Genomic DNA, 15,119 nt, shown 5'->3' with positions numbered 1-15,119 from the left:
GAGGCATTCTGCTGACAAGAAGAGTCACCCCCATCCAAGAGTTACACACCTTCCACTGGTAAGGATGTCAACACATTCAAAGTGTCGTTCTGTGAAGGTCTGTAACGACGCACATCGGTCCTGCACGTGAGACGGACATACTTCAGGAGAGCAGTGTGCACCTCCACGTGCTTCTCCAATATTCACACAACACAGAGAATATAGGATAAAACGTGTATGAGATAAATATACACCTAGGAATACATGTAATATTGATGCAACATTCCACCACCAGCTAAGACCTGCATCAAAAATAATGTGGAAAAAAATATACCATGTCTCATTATGACACAGTTTATAAATCTTTTTTGGCATAATCTCAGCAGCTCTCAAAAAAAAAAAAAAAAAAAAAAAAAAAAAAAAAAAAAAAAACCTCAGCTGTATCTGTGTGTCAGTAAGTATTTTAAATATTAGTATTTTCCCCATTTTTGTGGCTCCGGTATAAGTGTTGCAAAGTCCAACCCAGACTCATCAATAAGGAAAACACATGTATACTGTAAATATGGGCAGTGTCTGAGGCTTCAAAAAAAAGCAAGAGATCTTCCAGCGTTAAAACTCCCAATGAAGAGTGGTTGAGGATGACCGCGGCATAGTCACCTGAATATAAGGCCATAAAAGTTTAAATTCCATGAGGTATGCACTCCCCTAGGCTTCCTTCTGATTTAATGAGCAGTTGTGGGGAAACAATCAAGTGAAAGTCAACCACACGTTTACACTAGTGCTCATCTGGATGCAAATAATTAGACACGCAGTCCGAGCACCACCTTTTCCTGCCGCTTAAGTATATAACGTTAAACTGACTTTGCCTTCAAACTAAACACTTAGCGGCAAGCACTCTTGGCGACGATGATGGCAGCGAGCTGCTGCGGATCAGTCAGGTGGGGGTTCTTCTCCATGACTGAGCGCACAATGTAGGAGGGGAAGATGTTGCAGAGGTTGCGGTAGGTCTGGTACTGGTGCTCTGGGACACCCTGGCGGTCATGAAACTCGGTGGGCAGACCCTCCCAAGGAGAGCGCCAGATCTGCTCCATCCTTTCGGGCATGCTGCGCACCATCACTCGCTCGCAGCATGGCTGCATCAGGCTGTTGCTCAGCGGGTACGAGTGGTATCCATAGGATTCAGTTGCGAAGGGAAGAGGATCCCAGCTGGCGTGCTGCTCCCTGCACAGTGGGGGCCGCCTCTGCCTCGTGGGGTTGCTCTCGTACAGGCGCGAGTCCGAGATACTGTCCATGCGGGTCATGCCCAGGGAGCGGCTCGGCTGCGAGGCGGACGAGGGGTGTGCCGTCTGAGGTATGGGGTAGTCGCCGGGGCAACTGGACCGGGCTCCCACTGCCGGGTGCTGGAGGTGCGGGGCCAGGTGGGACACGGGCTGCTTTCGCAACACCTGCTTGGGCTCCTCGGGGCCATAGCTTTGCACCCGCGTCAGAGCTTCGCGGTGGAAAGCGTGAGCAAAAGCCGGCAGGCGGCCCTGCGAAGATGGCTGGTGGACCTTCGCGTTCTCCTCCAGACTGCCGTCCACCGAGCTTGGATACAGGTCCCCGTAGGAGGAGAAGGAGTCACTGCTGGAGTGGCTGAGGCACGGCTCCGGGCAGGGGCTCGGGTTCCGCTGGTACATCGGGTGCTCGTGCTCCATGCTATAGAAGGCGTCTGTGTTGTGCATGCTGCCCAGGCTTACACTGGAGAAGTCGCTCAGCATGGAGCAGTAGCCATGGTCGCCAACCGAGTCATACTTGGCGAAGGGCTCGCTGTAGCTGACCGAGGCGCCGTGGCTGTTCGTGACCAGGATGGGTGGGTACTGCATGCTGGACATGTGATCCAGGGAGCTGCGCGTGAATTGGGAGGAGCCGGGCACGGGGCTGCTTGCCGACCGCGTGTTCAGGGCACCGGCCGCGTGGCTCTTTATGGGCTGCATGGTCGGCACGCTGAGGGCCGTCACGAGTGAGGGTACGGAGCTCGTGTCTGGCTTTCGAGCAACTAGCAGCCGCTCCTCGGGCTCACGAGCCACCGAGCGGATACTGGGGTCCGACTGACGCTTGGGAGCCACACGTTTTGCCTCCGAACCACTCTCACCCTTCGCACCTGCAGGCCCCGTGCCGCATTTGGCCAAGGCTCCTTCGCTCATTGTCTTCACGGCGGACAGCTTGGCGAATGCCCGTAGCTCGTCGGCCACTGACCTCTGAGGCTGGTTTGCACGCTCAGGATGGTAGTATTTGCACTTATGTCCATAAGTGCATTTCTTTCCTGTTGAAACAAGGAGTTTACAAACGACTGACAATTACTTCACAAGGACAGTTTTAAGAGACTGACCTTTCTCAAAATGCACTAACCATATGGACATGGCTGTTTTTTGTGCTCTGGGACGACTGGACGCTTTCTGAGGAAATTTTCCAGGCTCGGACCATGTCTACCCAACGGGTCATCTGGCGGCATGAACCTGAAGCAAAACAATTTCATATTGTGAGAACTTGCACCGTTTTACTGTCATTTCCATGAAATGTTCTCCCATGGTCTTAAGACATGTTTCAGTTGAGTCTGAACTGCCCATAGTCCTTTGTGGGGGAGAGAGCATGTGCATGTAAAATTGTCCTACTGTCCCATCCAGGGTGTACCCTGCCTCACACCCTGTGCTTCCCAGATGGACTGTGGACTTTGCACTACACAAGCAGTTATTGGTAACATAGGGATGTTCTTGTGGTTCGTTTATAGGTACTCTACAGCACAACTAAATATGGCTCATATTTACGTACATTTCTGAATTAATAAATTCTCAATAACATTAAACAGTTATTTTGGCACGCATTAAAAAAGGCAGCAATCGCATGTAAACGATGTAACAAACATAAAATGCAAATGCAAAAGTTTAAAATGCAGCATGTTTACATTTACACAAGTTATTCGCACAAAATCCCAAACCTGTAAATGTGACCCTGCCACCCTTGTAACTGTGGTGACACCTGTAACAATTACAAGGGAAGCCACAATCTCACTTCTCTTTAAAATCATGCAAAGTTGACTTCTTGTTGCAAAACTCCCCCCACCCTGTCCCCCCCGTCAATGATTGTGACTAAGTAAACTTTCCTGGAACATAATGTCTTGGTAGCCAGTCGTGTTGCTCTTCTGTCAAAATACCACAAGATGAAGATTCTCAATCAAGGAAAATGGATTTTTACCACATACATAGAATCGTTCCTTACTTGTCGTTCACAAAGGAGTACATCAGGAGACGCTCCTCTATGAACTTTTTCCATTCAGGCTTCTCGTTCTGCAGGTCCCTGTAGTTGTCATTGGACACAATGATGCCGTCAGAGTCGCAGGCCAGCTTGACTATGAAGCGGTCATCGTAACACACCACTCTTCTTCCCTGGACCCTCCGGGAAGGAGTAAACACCAAGATCTTTTCTTTCTCCAGCTTCCTCAAGATCTCCTGATCTGGGAATCAAACAATATATGGGTGAAAAGCAGGCGCTGGAGGCCATGTACATGGGGTCAAATTCATCACCATTTCGTACTGAAGCATAAATGATTCTCTAATCTCTGCTTTATAAACTGATGAAACAAACCATTTAGTCATTCAGCTGCTTGCTTAAAGTGACTTACAATGTTAAGCTACCAACCATGATTTACCCACTTATACAGCTGGGTAATTTTTACTGGACCAATTCAGACTAAGTACCTTGCTCAAGGGTACTAGAGCAGGAGGTGAGATTTGAACCCAGATCTTTCAATGGGAAAACGATGGCTCTAACTACTACACCACTCTACCCTTTACAGCCACATAGGAAGATTGATTTCAACTTATTCCATGTCCACTTTCAGACAAATTGAGTGCTAGCTCTTCAGTATAGAGAGCTTAGGTTCCAAACGATGCACAATTTCTCACTGAACAAAACCCCACCAAAAACTGTCAGTAATTTTATAATAAAAACAAAAAGCACTGGATTTACCAAAGGATTTCTTTTTTTTTTTTTTTGCTGGTATAGGGAATATCCATTACCATATTCATAACCTGTGAAGAATGTACAGAATGTATTCATTGCATCACTGCCACCAGTGAACATGAGGCTTGGTGGTGATTAAGCGCAGCCCTAATGTGCCAATGATTCAGTCCACGGATACCTGTAATAGGGGCGTCGGGCCTGGACTGCTCTTTTCTCCAAGCTGGAACAAACACCGTGATATCTTTGTGTCCTTTCTCCAGAAACCAATCCACCGCCAACTGGATGCCACGGCAAGAAAATACCTCTTTGTTTCCATGGCTACAAGACATAAAGCGACAAAATGACTAGCAACCACCTCTTCTGACTGATTTATCTTCATAAAGATCGTTAGGACGGCAAAGGTCTCGGTTCACGTTGGTCAGAATGCTGCTGGATGAACGACAACACGTAACTGACGACCTTCCATCCAAGGCTTACCTCATTGCCACATTTGAGCCATCGATGACTATAGGCCTCAAGTTATCAAAAGTGTCATCCGCTTCATCCTCGAGTGAGGTCTCTGGACTGGCAATTTCCTTGGCGCACGGGCCCCGAGTCACCACGGTGCCCGTGCTGACGCAACCACTCACTTGGGCCTCTACCTCGCCCTTGTTGCCCAGTCTGACCAGCTCAGCGAGGAAGTCATTGATCAGGGCGTTGGCTCCCAGCTTGTTCAGCACCATTTCGATCTGTTCCCCCGAGTAACCCAACTTCAGCGCGAAATCCATCTTCGTCTGGTACTCCTTCTCCGTGCCAGGTGTGCAGCTGCCGGGCCGGCCCTCCTCGGCACGAAGCTCGTGTAGTGTGCTGCTCTGGGAGAAGCTGGGCCTGTCCAGGCAGGGGGAGCGGCAGAGCTGCCGGTGCGGTTTGGCGGAGACGAGCGGCTCCCTCCTGCGGGTCCCCATTGGCTCTGCCTCACTCTCTGAGCTGCTGCCCTCCTCCGACTCCCCGCTGGCATCTGGGGCATTCCTCAGCGAGGTGCTCGTGTCTTCCCTCTGGGAGCGTTTCTCCATTTTCAGCTCCTCCACCATGGACCACACCGTCATTACGTTGTGCTCAGTGCCCAAGATCTCCGCCTCGTGCTCCTTCACCTTGACCACAGCCCGCAACTCATACTCGACAGCTGACTTTAGAGCTAGAAGCTGCTTGTCCGGGGCCAACGTTACGCGCGCCCTCCTTCTGTGCGTCGGCAAAATAAGAGATGGTCTCCGCCCCTGGAAGGAAGAAAACACAAACAACAATTCTTGAGCGATTTGCACACGTAACAACCACACACACACACACACACACACAACATTTTCATCACATTTTGACATAATTTTTGACTTATCCCTAACATAATAAAGTGCATGCTGGTGTAAATCACGTAATTTACATTTAATACCCTTTTAGAAAACAGACAATAACAGTGGAAGATTGTCAAATCAGGACACTGAGCTCCCAAATCCAAAACAGGAAGTCGCAATTCTGTCTTTTTACCTTCAATCCAACTTCCTGTCTCTACAGAACAGCTGGACCTCAGACATAACAGTTTCCTCAGATACAGTACCGTACCTACAACTTCTGACTCCATCATACATTTATTGTTCCTTTATTAAAAATAAATAAACCAAACCAAAACACTCGCCACAACTAAGCTGAAAAAAAAGAATACTATCGCTTACACCGCCGGAGCCTCCAAGTTGAAGTTCCAGTCACGTCCATCCATTAGCATTGATTGCTCAGCAAACTACGGACTCACACAAATTCACAATTATTAATAAAGAACGCGAATTTCCGTGCGTTCGCATTAACAGTCTCAGAACAGCGGAAAAAAAAGTTGCGATGTAGAGAACACGCTGGCAACGCTCGTGTTTGTCAGTCCCCGTAAAGGACAGAAACGTGTCGGAGAGAAGGTACACCGACGGACACACTCATTTAACACGCGTTAAATCATTCAACGCGCGAGACAAACGCGGGCGAATCGCGGGCTGCCTCCCATCCGTCTTCTTCGGCGTGTCTGTAAGACAGAGAGAGAGAGCGCGCGCGCGCACGCGTGCGCACCCGAGTCACGCGCGGTTCGACTCGTAACGAAGCAGCACGACCGATGAAACATCGTAACGGGGTCTGATCAACAGAGGCCCAGCGGAGCTTATTTTCTCTTTTTCTCCCTTGCTGTTCAACTACGTGAGATTACAGTGACGAAATAACAACAAGCGCAGTGTTTACCTCTCGGACGAATAGCGCGCGCGCGTGCACACACACATACTGTATATATACATGCATGCATACATACAATACATACATACATACATACATACAATCACCGGGCGCGCGCCGCAAAGCCGTGCGTGCGTGCGCGGTCCGTCCTGCCACGGCTGCGCGAGCCGAGCTAAGGCGAGGCGAGGCGCTTTTCTGCTCGCGCTGCCCCTCTCCTCCCCCCTTCCCCCTCCCCCTCCGCCCCGGGGTGTTAATGTGACGTTTGCCGGGACTACAGGGACACACCGGGCCTCCCGACACAGGAATAAAATAAAACAAAATAACATGTAATAAATTATGAAAAAGGCCACGAGAGTCACCGAGAGAGATCGGGTGGCGCTGCTGTTCAAACGAAAACGTGAACTCCGTCAGTCACAATAATCACTTCAGCCTTCACATTCAAATGCTGACCTAGACTACGTATCACTATTATTATTATTATTATTATTTTAAATTTATTTTGCTGACGCCTTTTTCAAAGACTGCTTACACAGATAAGCGGCTTTACAGTGAATTACTAATTCACACAGTCGGGTGTTCTTACTGTATAAATTGAGTGACGTGAAAAGGTAGGACACCCTCGTTCAGTTCTGAGGTTTTACACATTAGGCTAGGGCATAATGAACCCTTACTTACCTCATCACATGTACCACAACTTTGTCATTATTCATTCAACCAAAAAAAGGCCTTAACATAGAGAAGCTATGTATGAAAACATAAGCACAGCCTATGATTCAGTAATGTACACAATCAATGCCCTACAGGAATATTTTGCAGTCGTCATTTTCTCCATGAGTTTATTGGTGTCTTACACCCATGGCAGAAATTCTGGCTGAAACCTCCTTACAGAACTGTTTCAGCATATTGGTGTTGATTGAGGGCATTTCTTTATGACAAACTCTCTTAAGTCCCTGGCACAACATCTCATTGGGGTTGAGGTCCACACTTTGACTGGGCCATTCAAAATTCTGATTCTTTTCCATCTCTCAGTGATAGATTTACTGGTGTGCACATGTTCATCATCCTTCTCTATCCACTTTGAATCACATTTTGCTCTAGAATACACTGGTAAAGAGGAATTCATTGAGGACCCAATGATAGTAAGGTGTCCAGTGACTCCAAAACAGTCTCAAAATCATCAGCTCGCCACCATCATACCTAATGCTTTGTATGAGGTTCATATGGTGATGTGAGGTGTTTGGTTTTCCCTAAACTTGATTTTGTCTTTTTTTGTACATTATGGCCATAGAGCTTGACTTTGGTCTCCTGCAAGCCAAAGTCATGCTGCAATGTCCTTTTTGGAAAGCATAGGTTTTCTCTGGCTAACCTTTTATGAAAACCATTCTTGGTCACTTTTTTCCTAATGGTGGAGTCATGACCTGTGACATTTACTGTGCTGACAATGACCTGTAGGTCTCTTGATATTTAATCATTTGCTGTTTTGATAAGCATTGAATGGTCTGACCTTGGGGTGAACTTGCTAGGACACCCACTCCTGGGTAGACTGACACTTGAACTCTATTTGTAGATTAGCTTTCTGACAGGGAAATAATGCACTCCTTATTGTTTATAAATGACTTCATTGCCCTTCACAAACTAAAGAGTAGGAAATAATTGCTTCTCAGAGATCATCACAGGATACTATTTCTTCACGGCTGACTGTTTTAACATAAACTAGGAGGCTTCCGACCAAATTGTCAAAGTTATATACAGGTGGTTGCATTTCCCGATCAACCCATTGGGTTTGCTTGACTTGCAGAACTTGGTTCTGATTACCTTCTGAACTGGTATGGATGCAGAAAGGGTGCACATTCTTTTTCCATACGTAGCTTCTTATGCATTTTTACTTAAAGAAATTACAAAAAATTAATGAGATTTTGTCCATAATATATTATTGGTTATATTTTCTATGTCACATGTGGTTGGTTTTATCTGCTGTTCGATCTCAGTCAAGACTAGGTCATGGTTAGTTATGTAATGGCATTTAAAACCACAAATCTGAAAAAGAGCGTACTTTATTCAAACACTTGACTGTTAAAATCTAGTGTACTACTAGGAGTGGGGTTCAAATTGGCAACCTTCAAATTACAAGACAACAGCCCTAACCGGGATCGTACCTGCTGCCTCTAAGTAACTTACTGATTTTTAATAGATGCAGTTAAGTATATAGAGTAGCATTTAATAGCCACTATTTATTTTATTATTATTGCGACTGCTGCACTAAAAAAAAATCATCTGCAGCAAAACAAACAATCTCGGCACAGTCCTCTTCCCGTAAGTAAACAACCCTAGGGGTTATGCAAACAGTTTTTGTTCTTCATTTACTTACTACTGGTAAGTTATAAATGTGTTCACAGATTCCAACAGTTCCAAGAATGTATACATGAACAGAAATTTTCTAAAACAATTCGTAATAACATAACTACCGTTTTTGATTTTGTTCGAGATGTTTGGCCCTTGGAAAATGTTCCTGTTTCGTGAATAACACCAACTGGAGCGTCAGAGCTGCACTCATCTCTGTACTGGCAGCTATTTGTTTCACCATCATGCATATTTGCACACTGGATTTTGTTATATTGTACAAGTTAAAAATTGAATTGTGGAGAAAAAGACTGCTCTTTATGTGTGGGAATCACTGTGTAGTCGCTTTTTCTTTTTAAAAAGTTTCCCTTACCCAAAAGCAAGAATGATTTTTAACATGTTAACCTGTGTGATACTGAGCAAATACTGGACTTCGCCAGCTTTCGGGGGGGGGGGGAGACACAATATCAGTCCAAGATAGGAGATGTAAATGTATTACATTCAAAACAGCTAATCAGTGAACAACCTTTTTCTTGACAACTAAAGGCCCCACCTCCACCCTCCATGTAAACAAGCAGTGTATCATTTGAAATAGTTTGCTCTCGCTTCCCGCTGCAGAGACTGGTAACAGGAAATGACACATACAGCACATGCTTATCTTAACTCTGATGGAATTTGTGATGTATCCCCTTTACAAAAACTTGCTTGAGTTTCAAGTTTCACTCTGACACTAATCAGTATTTTCTGAAGTGAGGATTGTTAAATTTGGTGCTCAACATGTAGAAAAAAGAAAAAAGAAAAAAAAAAAAAACAATAATCTGATTTTGATCATTAGCCTGAGTTTGTGTCCAAAGGTATTTTTAACCCAACTCAACATGACTAAACTGCAGCATACGCTCTTGTAGATAAACAAGGTTTTACAACACTCATAGTATACATTTCTATACTGATCTGGTGCAACACCTGATCTTATCAAAGGACCAAGCTCATATTCACCACTGGATAATTGTGTCAGACATAGGAAGAAAACAAAAAACATAAAATAATGCCCCGCACACCCTAGAAAGGAGTCTCCAAATGAGAGAGCACTGAAGTAAACCGATGGAATCCATTTTAGGGTTATGGTCTGGTCATGATTATTCTCTGAGTGAACCCTTAAAGAAATAAACTGCTTCATTTTGAAATCACATCATGTGATTGTAAGTACACAGTATCGGTTCCTTTAGAAGCAAAGGCACAAACAATCATAGGAACAGCATCAGTGGATTATTATGTCAAAACCATGTAAATTCCACATTGCCTCAGTGTCTAAACAGAACTTATTAAACAGAAATATCAAAAGGTTAACTGCAAAACAGTTGTGACCACCCACAGTTTGCACACACACAGAATTTCAGAACAGTCAATATGAAATATATGTGATAAGGAAACTCAAGCAACTATTATAACACTGCTGCCATTGGGTTGCGAAAATTTATTAAAAAAAAAAACCCAACATGTGACTTAAGTCAACATGACCACAAAATGCATTTTTACATGCAGCCATTTAGGCTATATTAAATATCAATTTAACATGATTTAGACCATACAATTTGAAATAAGAAAGTATAAACCAAAAATATTCCCACAAAATATTTTGAAAAATAGCACAAAACAACATGCGCATAATGAAGATAAAGAATGATTTAGAAGGCAGTAAATCCAGGGTCACTTAAGTACTTAAATCCAGTACTTAAGTGCTAAGAGCAGTTTAATATATAGATTTTAAAAATGATTTCTATGTGGATTTGAATGTAAAATATACTATAGATGCTTGCAAAACCATTGCCTCCCTGAGTCTTGCAGTGAGAAAGATATCACCACGTAGCTTCAAGAGGCTCAGCCCATGACATGCGTCGCCTAGCAACCAAGCCCTGTCATCAGCAAACTGATTTTTAGCAGTCACGACTAACAGGCAAAACACATCTTTCTCTGGGCAGCGCTGATAAACACCATCAACACAGGGGGCTGTATAAATCGGCAGTTTCGAAACACTCTGTACAACAAATTCAGCGTCAGATTGGAAAGCGTACCGTTCGGCCTTCCGTCTGCAGCACGAATCTAATGTTTAGCAGCTGACCAATGGTCTGCCACCAGTCTGGGGGGAAATTATTACAAATTACTTGCTATGATTGCTAGCTTGTGACATGCTTTTTAAACGCAACAATGAGACCTTTTTTAATGTCCTTCTCCTCAACCTTTTCCAGTGCAGTCAAGCAGCGTGGTATCAGTCGACAAAGGCATCCCACCACTGCAGCACCGCACCTGGTTTTTACCGTTCATAAAAGTCTACAAATCCTTTTGAGCATACTTATAATATGATACCTTACTGATATAAATCGGGGACCCCCTCACATTTCTCCAGAAGAGCATTATTGCTAAATGCTGCACTATGGTACACGGTGTCTAAAGAACACCCATTTACTGATTTTAAAGTGTTATTTGCTAAAAAGACAACAACTTACAACTGCCTTTTCTCTGCAGAAGTGTACTGACATTTTTACCTGCAATAAAATACCGTCAAATGCATTTTTGGAAGATTTCATCCATTGCGGTGCCCAAATGAGAGGTGAAAATAATGCATCGGATGCAGTTTGCAACGGCCTTTAATAGCACCCCTGAGAAATGTAACCGTTGCTAGGTTACGCCTCCTATTGACATGTAGGCAAGAAGAATGTAAGCACAGGGAGTTGTCTATTGGGGGAAAAAATTAAAAGCGCAAAAACAGATTAGTAAACATGTAAAACCCTCAGTTTATGAAATGATCTCTCTTGCCTGGACACGTATTTTAAATCAGATGTGATATAGATGTATTATAGCACATCTGCCTTGGGGACGGTTCTGGTAATGTCTGAGATCACTAATATACACCTTTTGGCCATATTATACAAAATATATCACTAAAACTGCATTAACTCCATATGTACTAATTGCTTAGGAACTATGAAATGAAGCTAAAGTAGCAGCATAGTCTGATTGTTCGGTTCTATCCACATCTGTGTCAATAATCTCAGTGTATAAATATATAAGGGACACTTTAAATGCACTAATCACATTAAACCTCTGTCATAATAAAAGGGACAGATGAATGAAGTTAAAAATAGATATCTAAGCAATATCAGCCAAATCTATTTTCATGAGCAGACAAACAAGTCAGGCCGCATATCATTGAGGTCACACTCCATACATAGCTGAGGAACCAGTGCAAAATTTCATGGCCACTTGGTCAAATATTTAACATGTATTATACAGAAAGCAAGATTTTAAAACCATTTCATAAACAAAGAAAAGCAAATGTGCTGATCCCAAAATCACCTCTTTCTGGGGAAATAAAAATGTCATGACAACAGACTAATACTGGCATCATTTTCGTGGAGATTTTTTCAAGTATATCATTGAATTTTGAAAAGATTTTTTAATGTACTGAAATTTATTTTAAGGAATTATATTTTAAGTAAATTACATTCCATAAACCTATCAATCTCCTCCTGGTTTAGTTGAAGAGATTTAAAGAAAGCAAGCAGACCCCACTTTGGGCCACAATGCGGTGGAATGAACTCCCTCTCTTTCTCAGAGCTGCTGAATCCCTTATAACATACAAGACGGGTCTCAAAATCCATTTATTTCAGACCTGATCTCCTGACAGCTGCGTAAATGAGTCAAACACCATCTCTTGCTATAATCCAAGTACTTTCAATTTGAATTTCACTTCTGTAGGCAGCTACTTGAAAGACATGGGTCTGCAACATGGTGGTATCAGACAAACAAGCCGTCCTTTACTCATTGTCTGTCTGTATCTAAAGCTCTTCATCTGTTGACTTGAATGACTCAGATACGTCTCACTTTGGAGAAAAGCCGCCGCCAAATGCAAAAATATATCTACAGAGCAGGACATTTGTTATTATAATTCATATAATGATTTCACTACATTCAAAAAATAAACCTCATGAAAAATAAGAACACACATCACATGCATTAGCAGAAAGTAAAAAATTTCACTGGAAACCGCACCCTGAAATTTTCCGGCACCATGAAAGGTACAAAAAATAAAAAGTGATCTAAAGGAGAGCTTCCCCCTCCGGTTCCAAGCCCAGCCCCCACACCTCCTCCTCCACTTCACATGCTGGAGACCAGCAAGGCCATCACCCTCGGGTTAGGGGAGCCAGTCTCATAGCAACAAGTGGAGCACATCCCTCAGCAGGGCCGCGTTCGGGCCCCCGGACAACGGCTCCAGGTGCCTGGCAGTCTCAGGCCTCACGGGACGGGCAAGGAGCAAGCCTCCATTCCTGAGCCACGTGTGTTCAGTCCATGTCATTGATCGCGTCAACAGCTTGCAGTGCTCAGATGAACAAAAAGAGAGTATGGTGGTTGTCACTATGTGAAGGGGCAAAAATGGCAGGAGAGGAATATGATGAACGAGAAAGTTGGGTTGAAATCAAGCAGAGCAACTGAATCAGAACAGCACATTTGTTTTCTGCAACAAAGAAATGTGGACAGTTCTTTATTCGTGCCGCAGACACTTTTCTCCAAAGCAACTCATAATAGTTTACTCATTTATCAGGGTGGGCAATTTTACTGTATCACTTCAGGGTGAAAACCTTTCTCAAGGGTACAACAGCAGGAGTACATATTTGAATCCAGGCCCTTCAAGTGCTAAGTGGCACCTTTGACCATTACATCCCCTGCTAAATGCACTCCTGGATGAGACTTTTTCATTCCAGATGTACAAATCCAAAGTCCGAGATATAAAAGAAAACTTTCAGCTGAAGTGACCAACAACAGAGCCATAAATACGAGTTTAACGTAGAGGCCGAGGGAACAGAAAAACACTCTTAGCTGTTTAACCACAGTGACAATGTGGTCATCTTGATGATAATACAGCAAGTACAAATATGACGATTGGGTAGCAGGTCATGCCCAGTTTAGGTTCTTTGTAATCTCAAGGTACTGTGTTCAAAACCCCCTCCAGCTGAAGTATGCTTCATCAGGAATTACTCTAGTAAGAATACCCACTCACTCTTTATCGAAAACCGCTGTTGCTGTCCAGTTCAGGGTCGCGGTGGTCCAGAGCCTATCCCCGGGGTACGTGCAACCTGGATGGGACGTCAGTCCGCCGCACACACGCTACTTCACTAACATTACGGGCAGTTTGGAGTCACCAGTTCACCCGAAACACACATCTTCGGACTGTGTGAGGAAACCAGAGCACCGGAAGGAAAGCCACGTGAACAGAGGACAGGAAAACTGTGAAACCGAGTCTGATCGAATCCCCAGCACAGGAGGAGCCCTATCGACACTGACATGATTTAGCGACTTGTCCGAAGCGCTGGCGGCGAGTGAGAGCAGCCCCCGTCGCTCCCTCCTGCTGCACAGACCAGCTGTGAGACTGAGGGAACACCGGCCGACACTGCGCACACCTTCTTTCCCAGCAGAACTGTTGTTCACAAACAAGGACGAGCGCACCTGCACCTCCAATAACGGGGGAGGACCACCACGACGAGGATGATGATGATGATGATGATGATGGATGATGAGCGCACGATACACACTTGAGAAAGGCTGATCACAAAGTAAGCACGTGTCGTGTCCCCTTCGCTGTGCCAGCTGTCCAGCTCCCTAAGTCAGTGTCTCCGTTCACTCTCACGCCTCTCTCTCTCTCTCTCACACACCGCAGAGTGTGTTTGCGCTCTTACTCTGTCTCTGCTGGTCCGCGCGCCTTCTCGCTGGCCGGGCTCGTCGATGTGCGCCGCCGCTGCGGCTCTCCCGGGCTCTCCCGGGCCCCTCCAGCGGCGCTGTGGCTCAGCCTCGCCGCTGGCACCGCGGGGATAGAGCGCTGCAGCACGGGGCCTGCGCTGGCGGCCGGGCGCGCGGAGCTCCACGACCATCCGTCAGAAGCGCGGACCGCCGGTGAGCGACCGCCGCCGCCGCTCATACAAGGATGGCCTCTCCGCAGGGCTCCGGGGGTCCGAGATCACAGCCCCCCAGCATCAGGGCGACAGCACCCTCCCGCGTCCTCCATCATCCTCCTTCATCCTCGCTGCCTCCCACAGACCGTCTCTAGGCAACGGAGCTGCCGCCCCCTGTCGGTGATCTGTAGCACTGCGGGTGGCGCAAAAACCTCCCGTCCGCTCCGAGAGCGCAGCTCTGCTTTATGTAGGACTTTTATCGGCAATTCGTCTTCTTCTGGGAAAGATCCAGCGAATGATCGTTCGTAGAGGACATGCATGAAGTTGAAATACATCAAGTTCTGAAAATGAGAACTTGCAAATTTCTCTGGAAGCGTTAGGAGTATTCTGGAGGAATGTCTCATTAGAGACTTACCTCATTTATACTCATGCTGGCTTATTGCTGAGAACAGTACAGTACTTGGCCCAGGTATAATTTTAACAGAGCAATTCAGACGAGAAAGGACCGTGCTTAAGGGTACTACAACAGAAGGGGAATGGGGCTTGAACCAAAGACGTTCAGGTCAATGTGTTTAAGCACTGAACAATGTAATGTAAAACTTTGAAAAAAAAACTGCT

At 45.2% G+C, this 15,119-nt stretch overlaps 1 protein-coding gene across 3 annotated transcripts; it reads right to left on the bottom strand.

The window, feature by feature from the left end:
- Positions 1–418: 418 nt before the first annotated feature.
- On the bottom strand, positions 419–14,662 carry zc3h12b (zinc finger CCCH-type containing 12B). 3 transcript variants are annotated; one of them, XM_018728388.2, is made up of 6 exons: positions 14,289–14,662; positions 4,456–5,231; positions 4,157–4,296; positions 3,235–3,469; positions 2,368–2,474; positions 419–2,281 (listed from the first exon to the last, which is right to left on the bottom strand). In XM_018728388.2, the coding sequence occupies exons 1-6, from the start codon at positions 14,478–14,480 to the stop codon at positions 861–863; spliced, it is 2,871 nt and encodes a 956-aa protein (XP_018583904.2). In that variant the 5' UTR covers positions 14,481–14,662; the 3' UTR covers positions 419–860. The 3 variants fall into 3 exon arrangements, with proteins under 3 accessions (XP_018583904.2, XP_029113977.1, XP_029113976.1); XM_029258144.1 differs by lacking the exon at positions 14,289–14,662 and adding an exon at positions 6,318–6,375; XM_029258143.1 differs by lacking the exon at positions 14,289–14,662 and adding an exon at positions 6,310–6,369.
- Positions 14,663–15,119: the final 457 nt, after the last annotated feature.

Source organism: Scleropages formosus, chromosome 14 (genome assembly GCF_900964775.1).
Source record: "Scleropages formosus chromosome 14, fSclFor1.1, whole genome shotgun sequence".
NCBI lineage: Eukaryota > Metazoa > Chordata > Actinopteri > Osteoglossiformes > Osteoglossidae > Scleropages > Scleropages formosus.
This window is presented reverse-complemented; position numbering and strand designations above follow the sequence as displayed.

What these genes read in the sequence shown, in the direction of transcription:
- zc3h12b (XM_018728388.2), bottom strand. Translation starts at nt 14,480, where the DNA reads ATGGTCGTGGAGCTCCGCGCGCCCGGCCGCCAGCGCAGGCCCCGTGCT. An exon ending in GCCCGACGCCCCTATTACAG is followed by an intron (nt 3,470 to 4,156) that starts GTATCCGTGGAC and finishes TTTGATTCCCAG; the next exon opens with ATCAGGAGATCTTGAGGAAG. An exon ending in AAAACAGCCATGTCCATATG is followed by an intron (nt 2,282 to 2,367) that starts GTTAGTGCATTT and finishes TTGTTTCAACAG; the next exon opens with GAAAGAAATGCACTTATGGA.